The sequence below is a fragment of the Myotis daubentonii genome, chromosome 1, assembly GCF_963259705.1.
Source record: "Myotis daubentonii chromosome 1, mMyoDau2.1, whole genome shotgun sequence".
Taxonomy (NCBI): Eukaryota; Metazoa; Chordata; class Mammalia; order Chiroptera; family Vespertilionidae; genus Myotis; species Myotis daubentonii.
The window spans coordinates 23669741-23691311 of record NC_081840.1 but is presented as its reverse complement, the minus strand read 5'-3'; the positions used below and the strand labels follow the sequence as shown (position 1 = coordinate 23691311).

The window sequence follows — 21571 nt, the reverse complement described above, 5'->3', positions numbered from 1 at the left end:
TCCCATTTGGCACTTGATAAAACAGGTCCAGGGAGGGTTCACAACTTGTCCATAGTCTGAGAGCCAGTAGAAGAAACAGGACCAAGGTTTCCAGACTCTGTTATAGAAAACTTTGAAGCTGATTACCCAAAAGAAACCAGTTCTCCCTCTCTGTGAGGTGCCCACCCCACTCCACTCCATTTCTCATTCACACACTGGTAGGCCATGGCAGCCATGACTGCACCACATGGAGCTGCTCTGTCTGGCCACAGCTGATTGGCTGGCTCAGGAGTAGACACCTGACCAGACCAGATTCTAGTTCCAAAGAACTTGGAATTGGAAAACAGTTGGTTAGTACAGGCAGCTGACCTAGGGACCTATCAGTGCAGGAGCCATGGCAGTCATGTGCACAGAGAGACAGAAAAGGCAGTTGTGCGAGAGAAAAATGAAGAAGTAGAGGCCAGAAGCTTCCAGAGTGCTTTACTCTTTCCCAGTCCCGAGTCCCTGCCACTCTCTTGCCCTTCCTGAGGTTTCAATCTTCATTGCTCAAAGTTGGAGCAATGTCCCAGCGGCTTTTCAAATACTTCCCATTTTTGCTTAAGCTGTTAAATGTCCTACAAGTTAAAGGCCCTTGACTGGGACAGACTCAGAGAGCTAGTTCTTCTATACCAGTTGTTTTCAAATAGTATCTCAAGAAATCCTGGGGGTCCCTGAGACCCTTTCAGGGGGTCTTCAATGTCAAAAATATTTTGTAATAGTACTAAACGTCTTTGAAATTTTTCACTCTCATTCCCTCACAAGCGCAAAGTGGAGTTTTAGAGGCCACAGGACATGATGAGGTCATCACTGTGTGCTTGTGAATACTTACATTTAACACTTTTTTTGTTTTGATAAGTAGCACTAGTTATAACCTATCATAACAATAGCTTTTGGGGGGGTCCCTCAGTTATTTTCAAGTAAAAAGCTCCTGAGACACCCCCCCAAAAAAAATTGAGAACCACTGCTCTATCTCTTGGCTATTTAAAGTGTGATCCTCAGACCAGCAGCACTGACATCATCAGCCTGGAGCTTGTAGACCAGGCAAGATCTGAGTCCCCACCTCCAAGACCAACTGCATCATAATTTACAGCTTAGTAAGATCACCACGTGCTTCGTATGCACATTAAAGTTTGAGAAGCACTGAACTATACCACAATGCATCAATAAATACTTCCTGAATGACTTATCTACTTATTGATAACACGGATGATTCCCAAGAATTTTATGAATGTTAAAGAGCTTAGATTTCTTGAAGTAAAGTTACCACAAACACAATCGTTAATTGTTGGGTCCGAATTTCTTTCACCCTTCAGGGAATCTCCATTGTCAGAACTCTGAGAGTTGTTATACCCTTTGCTGTACCCTCCTAATAATATCTAGCCTTTTACTAAGCACTCAAAATTGGCTGTGTATTTTAATGATGAAGAAACTGAAGCTCAGAGTACATATATAATTTGGTCAAGGTCACAGAGGTTACATAATTCACCCAAAGTCTAGTAAGTGGTGGGGCTGGGATTTGAACTCATGGTTCAAACAAGACAGAGGCTGTTCTTGTAAATGCTACCTTAGGCCTGGCTTCCTCAATGAGCACACAAAGCACCCGGGGGTCTCAGTAAAGGACAGACGCTCATCCAGTCCATCTAGGGCAGCCGTGGGCAAACTACGGCCCGCGGGCCGGATCTGGCCCGTTTGAAATGAATAAAACTAAAAAAAAAAAAAAAAAAAAGACTGTACCCTTTTATGTAATGATGTTTACTTTGAATTTATATTAGTTCACACAAACACTCCATCCATGCTTTTGTTCCGGCCCTCCCGTCCAGTTTAAGAACCCATTGTGGCCCTCGAGTCAAAAAGTTTGCCCACCCCTGATCTAGGGTGAAGTGTGGGGTCCTGCATTTCTCAGAGTCTCCCAGGTGATACTGATGCTGAGATGCATGGCCTTAAACTGCCTTTCAGTCCTGGCAACAGAAATGGGTGTGACTGTTCTCCAGGAGCCAACAGCAGCTTAAACACACCACTGTAAAGGATGACTTAATTGCGCAGCTTAGTATACTTATTCCATCCCAGATAGGCCCGCCTACACTAATCAGGGTCCTCCTAAGGCTCCCACCATGGGTGACAGGTCCACAATGTCACTGAACAATGTAGAGCCATTCAACTGCCCCTTGGCCATCATAAGGTGGGCCCGGTGCTGGTCTAGGCCCCATCTAGCCCCAGACCTTCTCTCAGCTCCCACAAGCTGAAATATGACTGTTCTTTCTTTTCCCATCATTCAATCATTCATTCAAAAAGTGGTCACTGGCCACATGCTAGGGACTGGGCCACACGTGACCCAGTGGAAAAACCACAGAGTATGTTCAAATCCTGACTTCTTCCTTACTAGGTTGGATGACCTTGAGCAAATTACTTAACCTCTCTGGAAATAATAATATCAACTTATAGGAATGGAAGAAGCAGTGCTGGCCAATAGAAATACAATGCAAGCCACACATGTCATCTTACGTTTTCCAGTAGACACATCTTACTTTTTTTTTAAGTAAAAAGATAAATAGGTGCAATTAATTTTAGTAACACATTTTACTTAACCTAACATAGCCAACATATTATCATTTCAATATGGAATCAATAAAAAATATGAAGATGTTCTGCATTCTTTTCGTACTATGTCTTCGAAATCTGGTGTGTATTTTACACTTGCAGCACATTTCAGTTTGAACCAGCAACACTGTACATGCTCACAGCCACAGTGGCCAGTGCAGTAGATGAAGTTTGAAGTGCTCAGTCATCACTCTCCATATGTCAGCTCATACTGTAACTAGCCCATCACAGTGCCTGGTATACAGTAAGTACAGTAAGTAAAAATGGCTGCTGCTACTGCTACTGCTAATGTTCCTACCAAAACACCCTACTCATATTCAATGACTGTGAGTTCAATCACTGATGTTTAGGTTGGGAATGGAGAAGATGTGAAGACCATCCTCCTTCCACAATCGACTCGCCTAAGTTTGGTTTGGGCTGAGGGAAGGGAAGGAAGCAGGCTTGGAGGTTACACACAGCTCTTGAAGCTCATAAAAGGCCCAGCAATTCTACATTCTAAAGCCTCCTTCAATGACAGAATCAGATATTCATTATTTTGCAACCTCCAATGAACTCATGGGTCGAGGCAAGTTCATCAGTGGCTGCTAAAACAATTAGTTGAAAACTCAATGGAAAGCTTATAGAAAGAGATCAGGCTGACAACACCCAAATCCACCTATCAATCTTAGCACCACCAGAAGCAGAACACCTAGACAACATGTGCCTCCAGATGTGATGCAATAAGATGCACACATCACACCTGGGAAAGATTCTTGCCCCACCAAAAAAAATATTTATACACATAAATATCCTGAATCTAATCAACTCTCTAATCAAACCACCAGTTTTCAGGAAATAAAGAGGACAGAGGAATACTTTAAATAGTATCAGTCTGCCAACTCTAGAATGTGAGAAATTCCTCAAGATCAACCACTCAACTTCTTCAACAGATACATGGCATGGAGAAAAAAACACGTGTGTGGGGGAGGGTATAGCAGAGAAAAGTCATCAGAGACTTGATAGTAGATATTAGAATAGTTGTTCTTTTTATTGGGTATGATAGTGATGTGTTAGAGATATACACTGAGGTATATGCAGGTTAAATGATAAAATGTCTAGGAATTGCTTTCAAATATTTCACACATGAAAAAAGAACATGCCAGCCCTGGCCGGTGTGCTCAGTGGTTAGAGCGTCAGCCCACAGACCAAAGGGTCGAGGGTTCGATTCCCAGTCAGGGGCACATACCTGGATTGCCAGTTCAATGTCTCTCTCACATTGATGTTTCTCCCTTTCGCTCTCACCCTCCTCCCCTCCCCTCCCTTCTCCTCTCTCTAAAAAGCAATGGGGGAAAAATATCCTCGAGTATTTTTTTAAAAATAAAATAAAACATGCAAACCAAGAAAAAGTGAAAGAAAAGAACAGATATAACAAGAGTGTCAAAAGGTGATCATAGCTGAAGCGGGATGCCAACTATATAAGGTATGCAGCATCAAAGGGCTGTCCTCCCCAGACTCAGAAAGTCCGGCTTCAGTCAACAGGTTGGAGCGATTCAGCTGTGGGCACAGCTGGAGCACTTGTACCAGTGACCTATCATTATGATATAGTTTTCCAGGTCCCATCCCAGACCTCCCAAAGCAGAACTTCTGGGGTTGGGTCCTGGGGACCTGCATTCTGAAAGGCTTTGTTGGCGGGTCTGCTGTATACTAAGGCACAGGAACCACATAGAGAGGTATGCCCATAATTAGCACTAGATCAAAACCCATGGAGCACCCAGGACTAGCCTCTTGTCCATGAAAAACATAGGGTCCTGTCTGCAGCCTGAAGGAGCCAGACAGGACTAAGAGTTCATTCTCTAGATGAAGAGCAGCGGTTTACGCACCTGGTTACTGTCCGGTGCCCTTGCAGACCCATGAAGATGACCACAAAAGGCCCCTTTGGGCTTGAACATGAGCACTCTGGAGGACCAACCTGAATACCTCAGTTTGGTTTGGTTCCCTCCCCTTAAGGGTCATTCTCATATTTTTATTCCTTCCACCACAGAATTCCCCTCTGCCTTTCCCCAGGTTTCTCGTGTTTTCTTGCCACATCCCACCAGCCTCCAACACCCAGGCCATACCTGCTTGGGAACCACCAGCTGTGGGCCTACTCTCTGCCTAATGAAACACACCCCAAAGCAGGTATCCTGACCCTGACCCTGTCATTCTGGGGCAGCTCTGGGGGGGGGGGGGGGGGGGAGGCAGGAAACTTTCAGCCTTCTTTCGTGGCCAAGAAACAGGGACAACTATCACATTTTCCTTGTTCTCCACCCTCCCTCTGTTCCCACCCCCAACCTCCCCTAAGCCTCAGCATCCCCCTCCCCTCGGGGCACCCTCTGCCTCTTCTCCCTCTTGCCAGCCCTAAACCAGGCTATCACCCAGGATCAGAACCTCTGGTGTTTTCCGCTCCGGGAATTCTGCAAGGAAGACCACGGATGTTCTTTCTCTCTCTCTCTCTCTCTCTCTCTCTCTCTCTCTCTCTCTCTCGTTGCAGTGGGACCTCACCTCCCTGATTTCTCTCATCCCTCCTGGCATCCCAGCTTACCCGTCCTCTGGTCCTGTTCTTTCGCTTGGGAATATCCTCTTCTAAATCCTCTTCTTCATTTCCTTCTTCTACATTTTCATCATTTTCCAAGACTCTCTGAAATGACAAGAAAATAAAGAGGAGTTAAGAAATAAAATGCAAAGGAGAAAACAAATCAAGGGTAATTTGGGGGTGCCCCATTTTGCTGTGTTTTAACAAAGTGACAATGCTGCCCAGAGTGAGCGCTTGGCAATAGCAATTCTCTTTCAAACCCCTGGGCCCCTTCTAGTCAAATCCTCCTAGAACACCAAACTTTTACAACTCTTTCTGACAAAGATGTGTTTTTCAAAAGAAAATACTCTGCAAAAAAGACCCCAAATAGTCACAGCAATCCTGAGAAAGAAGAACAAAGTTGGAGGGATCACAATACCAGATATCAAGCTATACTACAAAGCCACAGTTCTCAAAACTGCTTGGTACTGGCACAAGAACAGACATATAGACCAATGGAACAGAACAGAGAACCCAGAAATAGACCCAAGCCATTATGATCAATTAATATTTGACAAAGGAGGCAAGAGCATACAATGGAGTCAAGACAGTCTCTTCAATAAATGGTGCTGGGAAAATTGGACAGATACATGCAAAAAACAATGAACCTAGATCACCAACTTACACCACACACAAAAACAAACTCAAAATGGTTAAAGGACCTAAATGTAAGATGGGAAACCATAAAAACCTTAGAAGATTCCATAGGCTGCAAAATATCAGACATATGTCGTAGCAATATCTTTACTGATACAGCTCATAGGGCAATGGAAACTAAGGAGAAAACAAACAAATGGAACTACATCAAAATAAAAAGCTTCTGCACAGCAAATGAAACCATCAACAAACCAACAAGAAAGCCCATTGCATGAGAGAACATATTTGCCAATGCTCTTTCAGATAAGGGTTTAATCTCCAAAATTTACAGGGAACTCATACAGCTTATCAAAGGAAAGATAAACAATCCAATCAAAAAATGGGCAGAGGGCCTAAGTAGACACTTTTCGAAAGAGGACATTCAGAAAGCCAAGAAACATATGAAAACATGCTCAAAGTCGCTAATCATCTGAGAGATGCAAATCAAAACAACAATGCGGTACCATCTCACACCTGTCAGACTGGCTATCATCAACAAATCAACAAAGGATAAGTGCTGGCAAGGATGTGAAGAAAAAGGAACCTTCATGCACTGCTGGTAGGAATGCAGACTGGTGCAGCCACTGTGGAGAACAGTATGGAGTTTCCTCAAAAAATTAAAAATGGAACTCCCATTTGACCCAATAATCCCACTTCTAGCACTATGTCCCAAGAAGTTAGAAACACCAATCAGAAAGGATATATGCACCCCTATGTTCATAGCAGCACAATTTACACTAGCTAAGATTTGGAAACAGCCTAAATGCCCATCAGCAGATGAGTGGATTAAAAAACTGGTACATCTACACAATGGAATACTATGCTGCTGTAAAAAAGAAGGAAATTTTACCATTTGCAACAGCATGGATGGACCTGGAGAGCATTATGCTAAGCGAAATAAGCCAGTCAGAGAAAGATAAATATCACATGATCTCACTCATATGTGGGATATAATGATCAACATAATTTGATGAACAAAAATAGAACCAGAGACAAGGTAGCACTGAACAGATCGTCCAACCTCATAGAGAAGGTAGGGGAGAGAAGGGGTTAGAGATCAACCAAAGGACTTGTATGCATGTATATTAGCATAACCAATGGACATAGACACTGGGGTGGTGGGGGCATGCCCTCATGGGTGGGAGTTGGGGGGGTCAACTGGGGGTAAAAGGAGACATATGCAATACTTTAAACAATAAAAAAAAGAAAGAAAATACTCTGGTAGGACCAATTTTCTGTGTGGACCCAAGTTTGTCAAAACTTACTTTCTTTAAGTAATTATCCTTTTGTTTCTAAATATGAAAATAGGTTTCTCCTTTCCCTGCCACACTGGAACCCTGCCCTGTTTGATGAAAACAAGTAACTTCCTGTTCATCTGACCAGAATTTGACATTAATGTGCTGTTCTTAATCACCCATTGTTATTTTTTAAGAAAAAAAATGGATCTATTTTCATTACAGAACATTACTTATCATGGGGCTTAAAGACAAAAATTTCACTCTCTCTCTCTAACAGCTCTGTCGTTATAGAAGAGAATCTCATTTCCATTTTGCAGAGAATAAACTAAGCCTAGCCCTGGTTGGATGGCTCCGTTGGTTGGAGCATCATTCTGTACACCAAAAGGTTGCAGGTTCGAATCCCAGTCAGGGCACATACCTAAGTTGTGTGTTTGATCCCCGGTTGGGGTGCTCACAGGAGGAAACCAATTAATGTTTCTCTCTCACATCAATCTCTCTCTCTCTCTCTCTCTCTCTCTCTCTCCATCTTTCCCTCCCTCCCTCCCTCCCTCTCTCTAAAATCAATAGAAAATATGTCCTAGAGTATTAAAAATAAATAAATAAACAAACAAACTAAAAACAGATTTGACTGCTCAATACCATACAGAAAATCCATGACCAAAGCAAGGTCAGCTTCATCAGCTCAGAGTTCCCCATCTGTTTCTCAGCCCTGCGTCTGAAGTTCCCAAGGTGTACTGTGGCATACCCTTCCTGTAGGGAACCTGAGCACTTCATTCCGTTTGAGGGAGGTGTGGGGAGGTTTATATCTCTAGGTATAAGGGAAAGATAGGTTGTGGCCGAGGACCCAGCCACCAGAGTGGGAGTGGAATAAGAGGGAAGAGCATGGAGCTCACTGGACCCCATGACAGGGACCCTGGGGTTCCTGTATGGACTCACAGTGTGACCTAGGGTGAGTCATCCTCTCCTCATACGTGTTTTCCTAATTATAAACCAGAAATTCACTCACTCATTCAACAAACATTTGTCTAGTGCTGACTACATAGCAGGTGCTCTGCTAGACAAGCCAGAAAACGGCTACAGTCCTGGCTCCACATGGATTTGGAAAGTCTAGTGAAGGTAGGACAGATTTAAACAACATATATAACCATTAATTGCAACTTCTATAAAGAACAGTGACAAGCACGTTCCAGCGGCTACTAGAGGGTGTTAGAAGGAAAGCTAACTAATCTGAGGGTCAGGTAGGACTTCCCTGGGAAAGTGACCTAAGCAAGTTGAGCTATAAAGAAAAGAAAGACTAGCGTTGGAATGAGATAGGGAGAAGGAAGAGAGGGAAGTATTCCAGGCAGCGGAACAGCATGAGCAAACTCCCTGAGGCAAGGAAACATGACTTGTCCAGGGAGCAGAAAAGAGGCCCATGTGACTGACCAGAATTCAGTGACTCAGGAAGAGACTGGCATAAGATGAGGCTACCAAAGTGGTGGCCACTGTGTTATAAAGGATAACAAAAACAGCATCCACTGTGTGGTGACGGTGCGACAATCACACAGCCATGAAAAGGCTTAAAAAGCAGCACCTACCACACCAACATCTGGTATCACCATCACTGTCCAAGCGGCCTCCTGGACAATGCCTTTGGCCTGCCCTCAAAGCAGGAAGCCCAGGAATTAAGTCACCAGTGACCTTCTCCCACTGCCTCTTTGTCAGAGAATTCCCTTCCAATCACAGGGGTCAGGATACTGCAAATCACCAAACCCTCCCAAAGAACTCAAAACCAGTCTAGTCAATTCTTCTCGGCTTCTCTGCTCGGTTTACCCAGGAAGTCATCAGCTGACAGCACTGAGGAGTCTCTGGGCCAACCTTAGCCATCTAACTGAGGAGCACCGTCTGCTGGCCATGACCTCTGGCCCGAGCTAGGCGACGCTGGTGCAGGCCCAGCCCAGAGCAAGCCTCATAGCCTCCCTGCATCTTAGCTTTTGAGCGGAAAGTGGGAATGTGAGCGAAAGCCAAGCAAGACAAGGACTAGCCAAATGCTCTGCAGCCTTCAGTAAAAAGAGTAGTTATTCCGACTGTTCTTACTGTTCACACAGCCATCTTGGAAACTTTCTGAGTCTTCAAGTCATTTAATCATTGTAAGTTCTAAGTGCCTCGAATTTAAAGGTCATGGCCTCTAGCACCTAAGCACAATTCTGACTCCTCTCATTTTTTATTATGAAGATATTTATTATCTGTGACATGGATTCTAGGTTGGAAAGTGAAAGACTGGTGAAGACAGCTGAGCTAGCCTCCAGAAGTGCTACGCGGCCTCAATGTCCAGCAGTCAACTGACTTCTCCCCAGGCTCCATCCCTCCCTCTTCCCATCAGCTTCCTTCCCTGTGTGTCTAGCACCTCCTGTGTGTGAGCCAGGCCTCAGATGTGACAGCACCCGCCCTGTGTGTTTGCATTTCCTGCACCAAGGCCCTGAGACCAGAAGCCACTCTCCATAACTCGGGAGGAGGCAAGAGTTCCTAACAAACAAAGGCCATATTCAGGGTGAGGGAGGAAGAGGGGTGTCCTGTATTGGGAGTGAAGGGCAGCGGTGTCCAACTAGAGATGCAGCTGATCTCCTCGTCCAAGGACATTATCTGGGAAATGAACACATTTCAAAATAACTTTCTCCCTGTTACTCTAAACCAGTGGTTCTCAACCTTCCTAATGCCGCGACCCTTTCATACAGTTCCTCATGTTGTGGTGACCCCCAATTTCATTGTTACAAATTGAACAAAATTAAAGCATAGTGATTAATCACAAAAACAATATGTAATTATATATGTGTTTTCTGATGGTCTTAGGCGACTCCTGTGAAAGGGTCGTTCAACCCCCAAAGGGGTCGTGACCCACAGGTTGAGAACCACTGCTCTAAACAGTCTTTACAGTGATGATCACAATGATATGTGGTTGTGTTTTTTAGAGAAGAAATTCTTAAAGATTCCATTATCAGCCCTGGCCAGTGTGGCTCAGCAGATAGAATATTAGCTCACAGACCGCAGTTTCTCAGGTTCGATTCCCAGTCAAGGACATATACCTGGGTTGCAGGTTCGATCCCCGGGTGGGGAGCACACAAGGGAGACAACCAATCTCTCCCTCTCCCTCTCTCTCTCTCTCTCTCTCTCTCTCTCTCTCTCCCTTTACCCTTCAACTCTCTAAAAATCAATGAAAAAAGTATCTTCGGGTGAGGATTAACAAAAAAATTAAAAAGTAAATATTCCATTATCTCTGGTGTGGAACACTGTAGAAATCTCCTGACTTCCCTCCTTCCAATGTTGGCCCTATAGGCAGTCTCCCCTCCATGTGGGGCCAGAGGGATCTTAATGAAACACAAATTCATTGCCCTGATTAAAATCCTCCATATGACTTCCTTTTTCATTTCTCATGAAATCAAGAGCCTCTTCTCCTGTGTCCTGGGAGGCTAGAGTGGTCCGGCCCACTCATCCCTCCAATGCCATCCTAGGCCTTTGTCTCCCTGGCACTGTGCTCCCGCCACACAGGCCCTCTGTTCTTTCAACACCAGCTGAGATCTACCTGTGCCTTCACCCAAACTGTTCCTCTGCCCAGAAAGCTCGTGCCTAAAACCCTCATTTTGCTGGCTCCTTCTCATCCCTTAGGACTGAGGTTAAATGCCCATCTCCCTTAGGACACTCCCTAAAATGTTTGTTCTCTTACAACTGCATCTTCATATTCTGTTCTTTTCATAGCATTGGTCCTGAAAGGCAACTATTCTATTGGTTTACTTGCTTTCTGTCTGCATGTCACACCAGAATATGAGGTCTCTCATGGTGGTTTCTCTCTTTCCCTGGAACCTAGCACAGTGCCTGCTCAGAGGAGGCACTCAATAAACTTTGATTCAATGAATGAATGAAAAATACTAACAAAACTGTCCCTTTACTATATATGTACTTAAACAGCAAAGCCAATAAAAACATGTACATTTACTTGGTCCTGGTTTTAGCTTCTAGCACAGTAGATAGTAGCCCAATGCTCTGTACACCGTCGGCATTTGGTTTACATTAGGGATGATGGTTTTGATGATGATGATGATGAGTCCACAGTAACATCCCATAGGTTAGCCCAGTGCTGCCTGAGAACTCAAACCCCCCGCCAGCTGTAAAGGGCAAGGGCCACAGACACTAGCAGTGGTTCTCAACCTGTGGGTCGCGAACAATGAAAATACATCCTGCATATCAGATATTTACATTACGATTTATAACAGTAGCAAAATTACAGTTATGAAGTAGCAACAAAAATAATTTTGTGACTGTAACCGGTTTGGCTCAGTGGATAGAGCGTCGGCTTGCGGACTGAAAGGTCCCAGGTTCAATTCTGGTCAAGGGCATGTGCCTTGGTTGCGGGCACATCCCCAGTAGGAGGTGTGCAGGAGGCGGCTGATCGATGTTTCTCTCTCATCATGTCTCTGGCTCTCTATCTCTCTCCCTTCCTCTCTGTAAAAAATCAATAAATATATTAAAAAAATAATAATAATTTTATGGTTGGGGGTCACCACAACATGAGGAACTGATTAAAGGGTTGCGGCATTAGGAAGGTTGAGAACCACTGCCCTAGAGTATCAAGGCTTCTGGGCAATGGTTCTGCCCCACTCACTGATTCAGGCACATTACACCAAATGAGCAAAAAATACTCGAATGGGCAATACAGATGTGACTGATGCTGACTTCAAAGATCTGAGAGTCCGAAAATGGAGGGTAATACATGAATAGCAAAAAAACAAACAAAAAAAACACAGTACTAGATGCCCTAAATGCCAGAGGCAAGAAGAGACTGTCCAGCTGTGGGGAGATGACGAAAGGCTTCGTGGGGAAGGTGGCATTGGAGCCGAGCCTAAACGATGGGTGGGACTGGTGCACGTGGAGAAGAAGAAAGGCACAGCGGGTAAAGGACACAGCAGACCCCAGGCACAGAGGGAAGCAGGCCGAAGGGCAGAGGGAGGACAGGCGTGGTGGGAAATAAGCCTGCAATCCAGGTTTGGAGCAGAGAAGAGGCCCCGGAAGGACACACCTGTCCTTCTGGATTTATTTAGTAGGAAACAAAAGTGTTTTCACTGTTTTTCAGCAACGGGGTGGCACAAGAGGAACTGTTTCGGGATGAAAGATCGGCTAAGAAAGCAGGCCGTGCTGGAGAGGGAAAGGACTGGGGATGGGACTCGGAGGGATCTGTCCACTCAGGCGCCACTCATTAAATATTAAGTGTGTGCCCGGCACTGTCTGGGTGTTGAGATATATTATGAGCAAGACAGACAAAGACTCCTGCTCTTGAGGAGTTGACATTCTTTTGGAGGAAAACAGAAAACAAACAAAGCACTAGACAGTGGTAAGAGCTGTGGGGGGAGGAGAAGAAGAGCAGAAGAGGAGAATGCGGGGAGTGCTGGCGAGGGGCGCAGGGCACAGGACGTGGTATTCCATACACGTCAGTGGTCAGGCTACATGCACCTCAGAGAAAAGGGGAGATGGAAGCAAACACTTGAGGAAGGTGCGGGAGAGAGACAACAGCTGGGGAAAGGACTCTCCAGCAGAGGAAACACCAGAGCGAAGCCAGAGGCAGGGTGTGCCCAGGGTGCTCCTTAGCAGCACAAAGAGGCCAGGCAGGCGCCCAGAGCAGAGTGAGAAAGGGAACCGGGAAGAGAGAGGTAGAGGACCTTGACTTGCTCTGGGAGAACAGGAGCCCTTGAAGGGCCTTGAGCACAGGAATGACAGGATCCGACTTACATGTTAAAATCAGCAGGGGACCATTTAGAAAGGAGTCACGCAGGTCAGATAGGAGATGGGAGCCCAGGGGAGTAGCAGTGGATGTGGCGGGAAGGGGCTATGCCCTGGGTCTATGTTGTGGGCACAGTCACGGGATTCCTGGTGAATTGGAGGTTGCCTGGAGGGTGACTCCTACACTGGACTTGAGGGAAATGTGGGAGGTGCTGAGGAAGAACTGAGGGAACTATAGCTGGGGAAGGGGTGTGAGGCGGGGCCGGGTGAGGCAGGGACTCACTCGGCACCAGCCAATGCAGACAACACAGAGGTTTTGAGCCTGGACTATGAACTGTTTGCTGGGGGGTGGGGGTGGGGGGGGGCATTTGTTTTGCTCACCACAGTGCCCCCAGGACGTAGTGCCATGCCTGTCATACAACAGGCCCCCAAGATATATTTTGAGTACAAACGCATTTGAGAGGAACAATGCCTTCTTCCCAGAGACATGTTAAATCAGAAAAGAATGTGCCACGAGGGCACTTGAGATGCAGCCCTGGCCCTTGAGAGGACCCGAGCCGGTACTGGAGTCCCCAGTGATGCTCTGGGGCGCCCTCCTCCCCCAGCGGACACAGGAATACCTGTATCTCCTGGATGCTCTCCTCCTCTCTGGTGTCCACCTTCTTCTCAACCCCCTCGCCTCGGAGCAAGGCTTCTAGCGTGGTGCTCTCTGAGGTGAGCCCGTCCTTCTTCAGGGGCAGCTCCACTTCTGAAACACAACAACCAAAAAGCAGGGTCAGGCCTCTAGAAGCAGGAGGGACAGGAGGGGCAGGAGGGGCAGGAGGGGCAGGAGATGGCCCTTGAGGGCACGCAGGAACCAGAGCTCCTGGCTAAGGCTCGAGGCCGCCTGTGCTCTCTCCTTCAAGTGGAGCAGGACACTGCAGTTGGGTCCAGCTTTTCTGGGTCCAGCTCACAGTCCCTGAGGTCGATTCCAACCCTGCCTGCACCCTCAGAGACGGCAGAGGTAGAGCAGAAAGGGCGCTGGTTGGATGTGGGATCAGACAGCCTGGGTTTCAGTCCAGTTTCTGCCACTCTCCAGCCCTGGGACTTTGGGCAAAGCACTCAAGGACCCCAGAGACCTTTCCTGCATCTACAAAGTGAGGCCAGCACTGCCAAGCACCCCACCTGGCCATTTTGTGGGGCAAAACTGTGCTCCTTTGCATTTAAGTTCTTTGAAAACTCTAACGCGGTGCATCAATGCCAGCCTCAGGTCTTACTATTCTCTCCCTCCAGCCCACCTCTTGTTAGGCAACTCGGTGACCTCCCCTCAGCCACGCTGGCTGCCAGCTCAGGTCTGCTCCATGAAAAGCTATTTCAACCTCAGAGGCTGTTCTTAACAACTCACAGGGGAAGCGAAGGCCTGCAAAGCCAAGGGAAGAGAAAGAGCAAGCACAGATGCCTAACAGGCCCAGATCCGCAGCTCCGCACACCAGGGCGTTTTTTCTGAAGACATCAGGAGTTTGATCAGCTACCTGGGGCTGGAGGTCAGGGGGCCAGCTGGGCAGTAGCAGCCAGAGCCGGCCCTGCCCAGGAAAGAGCTAAATCCCTTCCTCAGTATGTCCCCCAAACTGCTAACTCAAAGGAAGGTTTGGTTTTTTGTTGTTTCATTAAAAACGGAAACCTCAGGTACAAATGATCATATTTGGACTCAATACAAAATATTCCTCCAACCTCTCCTCCGATCCTGTACCTCATGCCCACCCTGACAATCAGATGTGAGGTCCCTACTCTGTATCAGATAAAATGGGTGCAAGAATATGAGGGAATGGTGCCCTAGAAAACAGTCAGAGGAAATGTATGGGGGGTTGAGAGATTAGTGTAGGGACCCTTCACAGAGGTGTGGGCAGAAGAGGGGAACAAAAGGGAATGGTGAAACAGCCCAGGAGAGTTAACAGTGGGGAGTCATTATCACGGCTATTCCTGGAGGGACAGAGGGGAGTGTGTGTAAGAACCTGGAGGGGCCGCCACAGCAGAGCTCCAGGGCAGGAGCTGTGCTTGCAGCAGAGGAGCCTCCCTCTCTGCTGAGCCCGCAGGTCAGAGGTTCACAGCACCGAGGCAGGGGGACACACAGCCCAGCCTCTCTCTCCTTCCGTCCTCATCTTCCTGCCCTGCCCTCCCACTGGCCAGCCTCAACCAGAAGCCAGAGACCAAGGGATCCGTGTTGATTCAGTCCACGGAGGTCAACTTCCTGGAGCCCAGGATGGTGTATAAAGGGACAAAGAGTGGATCTGGGAGAGCAAATGGAAATAACCAGCAAGATCAAGCCCCGCTTCCCTGGGCTCTGTTCTGACTCAAATGGAACTCTACCTATCCCTTCTACTCCTCCACCAAAACCAGATGCAGGCTGACCAGTCCACAGGAAAGGGGCACTAAGCAAACCATTAAAGTGAAAGAAATACCTATCCATGGTGACCAGCCCCAGAAGAAAGTGGGAAGAAGGAACAGTATCTAACGTCCCTTGTGAGACAAGGTCTCTGGGGCTTCTCTTACCAATAAAGGCAAGCAGAGGATCCAACTCCATCAAGAAGCAATGCCACCAAATCAACCACCTCTGAAACTCATCCATCCATCTAGTCATGCAACAAATATTTACCAGACACTGCCATGTGACCACTGCTGTGCTGGAACTAGGTACACAGGAGGGGAGCCAAACACAGACAGTCCTGGCCTTTAGGTAGTTTACAATCTAAAGAGGTAGACACTGAACACTAAGTCCAAAATAAACATACGCCATTACAAACTGTAATAAGGGCTTTGGAGGAACCCCATGGAGTGAAATGTGAAGGAAGAATAGGTGGGGGTCTGTTTAGATCACAGGGTCAGGGAAGGCCTGTGTGAAGTTACACTGAAATTGAGTGTCAGAACAAGTCAACTGTCTGCTTTAATGAGTTCAGAGTGTACAACTTCAGAGCCTGCTCCAATGACATATTATTCTTCCTCCCAAGTCAGAAAAGGCTTCCAAAGCGAGGTCTAAAACAATTAAAGTGTGCCGCCTCATGTCCTATCCAAGGTCAAAAGAGAACAGCTGCTCACCATCCCTCAAACTTACAATAATCATTCATATCTATATATTTGACGTTCATATTTTAGTATCCCCTTAGTCTTCTCAACACTAAATAAACCTTACTTCCAGAATTGTACATTTTGAGCTGAAAAAGAAACCTTACAGATCATCTGTTTTAATCATCTCATTTTATAAATGAGTCACTTGAGAGGCTCAGAGAAGTAACTTCATCTAAAGTAACACAGTAGGCCCAACTGGCATGGCTCAGTAGTTGAGTGTCAACCTATGAAACAGGAAGTCACAGTTCAATTCCCGGTTAGGGCGCATGCCCCAGGTTGCATGCTCGATCCCCGTGGGGGTTGTGCAGGAGGCAACCAATAGATGATTCTCATCATTGATGTTTCTATCTCTCACCCTCTCCCATCCTGTCTGAAATCAATAAAAATATTTTTAAATAATAAAATAAAGTAATACAGTAGGGCAAGAATGCAACCAAATCTTTTCTAGAGGCTGTTAAGATCATGACAAGAGCTCCACTTCATGCATCCTTATTAGTAGTTTGCAGGCCCAGGCTGAGCCCTAATGACCCTAGTGGGTGTTGATATCTGTGTGTATATGCAGGGTGCTTGGCACACAGTAAACATTCAAAATGCAGCAGCTGTCATTGCTACTTAATCCCCACCACCACCCAAGAGGAAAGTACCGTGATCCCATTTTATAGATGCAGACACTGCAGCTTAGGGAGGTGTAGAACTTGCTTAATATCACACAGCTGCTAAGGGATAAAGTCCGCCTTGACCCCAATCTACCTCCAGAACCCATTCACCTAATCTAATTGTACAGACTGTGCCTTGCCTCTCTTGAAAAGTCTTTCTCCAAACCTTTGCACATTTCCACTGCATTCCTAGGCTCTCTCCATAGTTTTCCCACTTAGAGATAAAAGGCAGATCTCTGCTGAGGTGGAGGGCAGGTTTGTGTCATGGCTCTGGGCTGTTCTAGCTGAACATCCCCATGTGGTGTTCACTGTCACCACAGTACTGACCTCATATAGAATTTCTCATCAACTGAACTTCCTCCTCCTCCTTCTCCCTCTTACTCCCATGCTAAGTATTCCTCCATCCTGCTTTCCTATAATTCAATCTATTCCCTTGGTCTTCTAATCCTTTACCAGATGGGCACAGCAGAAGAATCAAGAGGGGAAGGAAAACCAAAATGGCAACAATGAAATGAGCTAGAAGGAACCTCCAATAGCATCTGAAGTCCAACCCCTTAATGAGGAAAGTGGACACAGAGAGACTAAGGAGACTTTCCCAGGGTCACAGAGAAATACAGTGGCATCATTCTTGCCTGACTGTCAAGATATTTCATTGGCTCCTAGAAGTTCTTTCAGGCAGCCTTGGAGTCAAACCCTAGCCTTGCCATATGCTGGCTAGTTACGTAAACCTTAGAGTTTCCATTTCCTTTTGTGTTAAGTGGTTATGGTCATACTATTTCACAGTGTTGGTGTGAGAATTAACAAGTTAATACACCACATATAGAAACTGAAAAGATCCACACACAAAACTAGTGTGAGAAACAGAGTGGAAACTGAGACGTATCAATTCTTGTGCTGGTTTTTCGATTCAAAATTTAAGATTCAAAATTAGATCATATATGTAAAGAGCCTGGGATGTTCTAAGTGCCCTCTAAATGCAACATATTATTATTACAAAAGTTTGAATAACAATGATTTTAATGGTACAGCAGCACTATCCAATAGAAACATAAGGCAAGCCACTTACATCATTTAAACTTTCTAGTAGCCACATTTTAAAAAGTAAAGAGTGGAGATTTGAAGATGGCGGCATAGGTAAATGTCTATACTGGCTGCCTCCCACAACCACATCAAAATTACAACTAAAATACAGAACAACCATCATCCAGAACCACTGGAAAGCTGGCTGAATGGAAGTCCTACAACTAAAGAAGAAAGCACACTGACACTGGTAGGAAGTCAGAGGCACGAAACAGGCTGGTGGGCTATTCCGGGCCCCACATGTGCCACTTTTTTAATCAGAAGGGATATCATCTCTGTGGAGGCGGCCTGGAGGACCAAGTGATCCCAGCCCCACACCAGACCCCCAGCCCAGGGTCCCAGAGCTGGGAAAAGAAGTCCCTAAAAGCAGTAAGAATTACAGGATGAAAAACCAGTGCAGCCGAAACCGGTTTGGCTCAGTGGATAGAGCGTTGGCCTGCGGACTGAAAGGTCCCAGGTTCGATTCCAGTCAAGGGCATGTACCTGGGTTGCAGGCACATCCCCAGTAGGAGATGTGCAGGAGGCAGCTGATCGATGTTTCTAACTCTCTATCTCTCTCCCTTCCTCTCTCTAAAAAATCAATAAAATATATTTATTAAAAAAAAAAAAAAAACAGTGCAGATTGGAGCTCAGTGACACAGAGGCTGCTGGAAACCCAGCTGTTCCTCTTACAAGGCCGGCACCACAAAATAAATTTACAAGGTCCCGTGTCCTCTGAGCTCCAGCACCAGGGTGAGGCTATGGAGAGCAGAAATATATATGAGGAGGAACTGGATTGTCTGGCATCAGGGCAGGAATTCAGGGCAGCTTTTTCCCAGATGGAGGTGCTCGCAGGGGTCATTGTTCCTATGCTAGAACCTCCCTGGAAGCAGGGCTGACTGGCAGCCATTTCTGTTTGCTCCACCCTAGTGATTTCCTAAGACCCGCCTCATCCAATTTACAACCCCACCCAAGCTGGATGCAGCAGCTTTTGCATATGAATGGCCTGTCCTTGCTTAGGTTAAAAGTCTCTCAAACAAGCTGCAGCTGGGTCAGGGAGCCCCAAACCTATTAGTAAAAGGCCCAAGACCCAGCACCAGCATCAACCTGCCTTGTTTCATAGCTGGGCCTCATCTGGGCACTTCCAAAGAGGATACAAAGAGGAGGAATCTGCAGATCTCTCTGTAGCTCCTACTGGGCAGCCCCAGGCAGTGGCTGGCTTTGCACCTCCCTGGAGACCCAAGAGCCAGTATACCCAGTGGTCAGTGTCAGACCATACCAGATTACAACTCTACACATCCATAAGCAACACACTCTAGGGGCAGACTCAGTGAGCACCAAAGCCCCACTGAAGCAAGTCCTGCTCCATAGGGGTGTCTCCTGCACAGCAGCTCTCCCACTGTAGTTGCAGCTAATCCTCACAGCCAATTGGGCTAGAGACCAATTCCTTCCAGTGACACAACAGCAATCAAGTCTCAACTACAAGACTGTGCACACAGCCCACAAAGGGATGTACCTAGAGTGTCCACCTCAGGTGATTGGGGAGGGTGAGCCACTGGGCCCTGTAGAATACCTACTCCACAAAGACACTCCACCAACTCAAGAATACATAGCAGCTAAACCCAATGCATAGAAACAAACATAGGGAAGCAGCCAATATGTGGAGACAAAGAAACATGTCACCAATGAAAGAAATGGAATAAAGCAAACTACTGGATATAGAGTTCAAAACCATGGTTATAAGGTTACTCAAGAATCTTCTAGAAACCTCCAAAAAAATGGAAAAGGACCAGTCAGAAATTAAGCATACACTGACTGAAATAAAGATTAATATACAGGGATTCAACAGTAGAGTAGAGCATTCTGAGATCAAATCAACCATTTGAAATATAAAGAAGCAAAAAACACCCAACCAGAAGAGCAAAAAGAAAAAAGAATCCAAAAATATGAGGATAGTGTAAGGAGCCTCTGGGACAACTTCAACCATATAAACATTCTCATTATGGGGGTACCAGAAGAAGAGACAGAGAGCAAGATATTGAAAACCTATTTGAAGAAATAATGACAGAAAACTTCCCCTACCTGGTGAAAGAAATAGACTTACTCTGTCCAGGAAGCACAGAATCCCAAACAAGAGGAACCCAAAGATGACCACACCAAGACACATCATAATTAAAATGCCAAGGGCTAAAGATAAAGAGAGAATCTTAAAAGCAGCAAGAGAAAATAAGTTAGTTACCTACAAGGGAATGCCCATACCACTGTCAGATGATTTCTCAACAGAAACTATGCAGGCCAGAAGGGAGTGGCAAGAAATATTCAAAGTGATGAATAGCAAGGACCTACAACCAAGATTACTCTACCCAGCAAAGCTATCATTTAGAATTGAAGGTCAGATAGAGTTTGACAGAGAAGAAAAAGCTAAAGGAGTTCATCAGCACCAAACCAGTATTATATGAAATGTTGAAGGGTATTCTTTAAGAAGAGGAAGAAGAAGAAAAAGATCAAAAATATGAACAATAAAATGGCAACAAATACATACCTACCAACAATCAGATCTAAAATCAAAATAAAAGAATAAGAAATCTAATGAACAGAATAAACTGGTGAATAGAATCAGAGGCATGAAAATGGAACAGACTGATGATTCTCAGAAGGAAGGGGGTGGAGGGGCAGGAAGAGATTAAACAAAGACCTTATATGCATACTAGAGGTTCAGTGCACGAAATTCGTACTTGGGGAGGAGGGGGTCCCTCAGCCTGGCCTGCACCCTCTCACAATCTGGGACCCCTTGAGGGACGTCCGACCCCTGTGGGATCGGGCCTAAACCGGCAGTCGGACATCCCTCTCTCAATCTAGAACCGCTGGCTCCTAACCGCTTGCCTGCCTGCCTGATCACCCCTAACCACTCACCTGCCTGTCTGATCACCCCTAACTGCTCGCCTGCCTGCCTGATCGTCCCTAACCACCTCTGCCTCGGCCACCACCGCCGCGGCTTCATCGGGAAGGATGTCCGGAATGACATCCAGAAGGTCATTCGGTTGTCCAGTCTAATTAGCATATTATGCTTTTATTATTATAGATATGCATTACCTATGGACACAGACAATAGGGCGGTTAAGGCCTGGGATGGGGCGGGAACGGGGTGGAGAGGGGAAATGGGGGGGGGGGGGGGAAGAGGGACATCTGTAATAATCTCAACAATAAAGGTTTATAAATAAATAAATAAAAAGTAAAGCACATCCCAGCCAGCATGGCTCAGTGGCTGGACATCGATTTATTAACCAGAAGGTCACAGTTCAATTCCCAGTGGGGGGGGAGGAGGGGGACATTATGCAGGAAGCAGCTGATCAATGATTTTTTTTCTCATCATTGATGTTTCTCTCTCTCTCTCTCCCCCTTCCTCTGAAATCAATAATTTTTTAAAAAACAGTAAAGAACAACAGACGCAATTAATTTTAATATATTTTTCCTAACTGAATACTAGTATATACAAATATTATCATTTCAACATGTAATCAATATAAAAATATTAATGCAATATTTCGCATTCTTTTATTTGCATTAAGTCTTCAAAATCTGGTGTGTTTTATACATATAGCACATCTCAATTCACATTAGCCACATTTCTAGTATTCACTAGGCACATGTAGCTAGTGCAGGGGTGGGCAAACTTTTTGACTCGAGGGCCACAATGGGTTCTTAAACTGGACCGGAGGGCCGGAACAAAAGCATGGATGGAGTGTTTGTGTGAACTAATATAAATTCAAAGTAAACATCATTACATAAAAGGGTACGGTCTTTGTTTTCAATAGTTTTATTCATTTCAAACGGGCCCGGATCCGGCCCGCGGGCCGTAGTTTGCCCACGGCTGACTGCTAGTGGCTATCATATTAGGGCAGGTTGGTAGCCATTAAAAGTAATGT

The 21571-nt window shown here is 45.8% G+C and overlaps 1 protein-coding gene across 3 annotated transcripts in view; it reads right to left on the bottom strand.

Moving 5' to 3' along the window:
• The window catches only part of DPF3 (double PHD fingers 3), a 274154-nt gene that overhangs the window by 98201 nt on the left and 154382 nt on the right, over positions 1–21571 (bottom strand). For all 3 annotated transcript variants that reach the window (XR_009452415.1, XR_009452412.1, XM_059691834.1), the window contains exons 4-5: positions 13449–13576; positions 5177–5272 (exon numbers count right to left, since the gene is read on the bottom strand). Coding sequence is in view for 1 of the 3 variants with exons in the window: in XM_059691834.1 (XP_059547817.1) it covers positions 5177–5272; positions 13449–13576 (224 nt within the window). In the remaining 2 variants the exon portion in view is untranslated. The remainder of the gene's footprint in view (positions 1–5176; positions 5273–13448; positions 13577–21571) is intronic.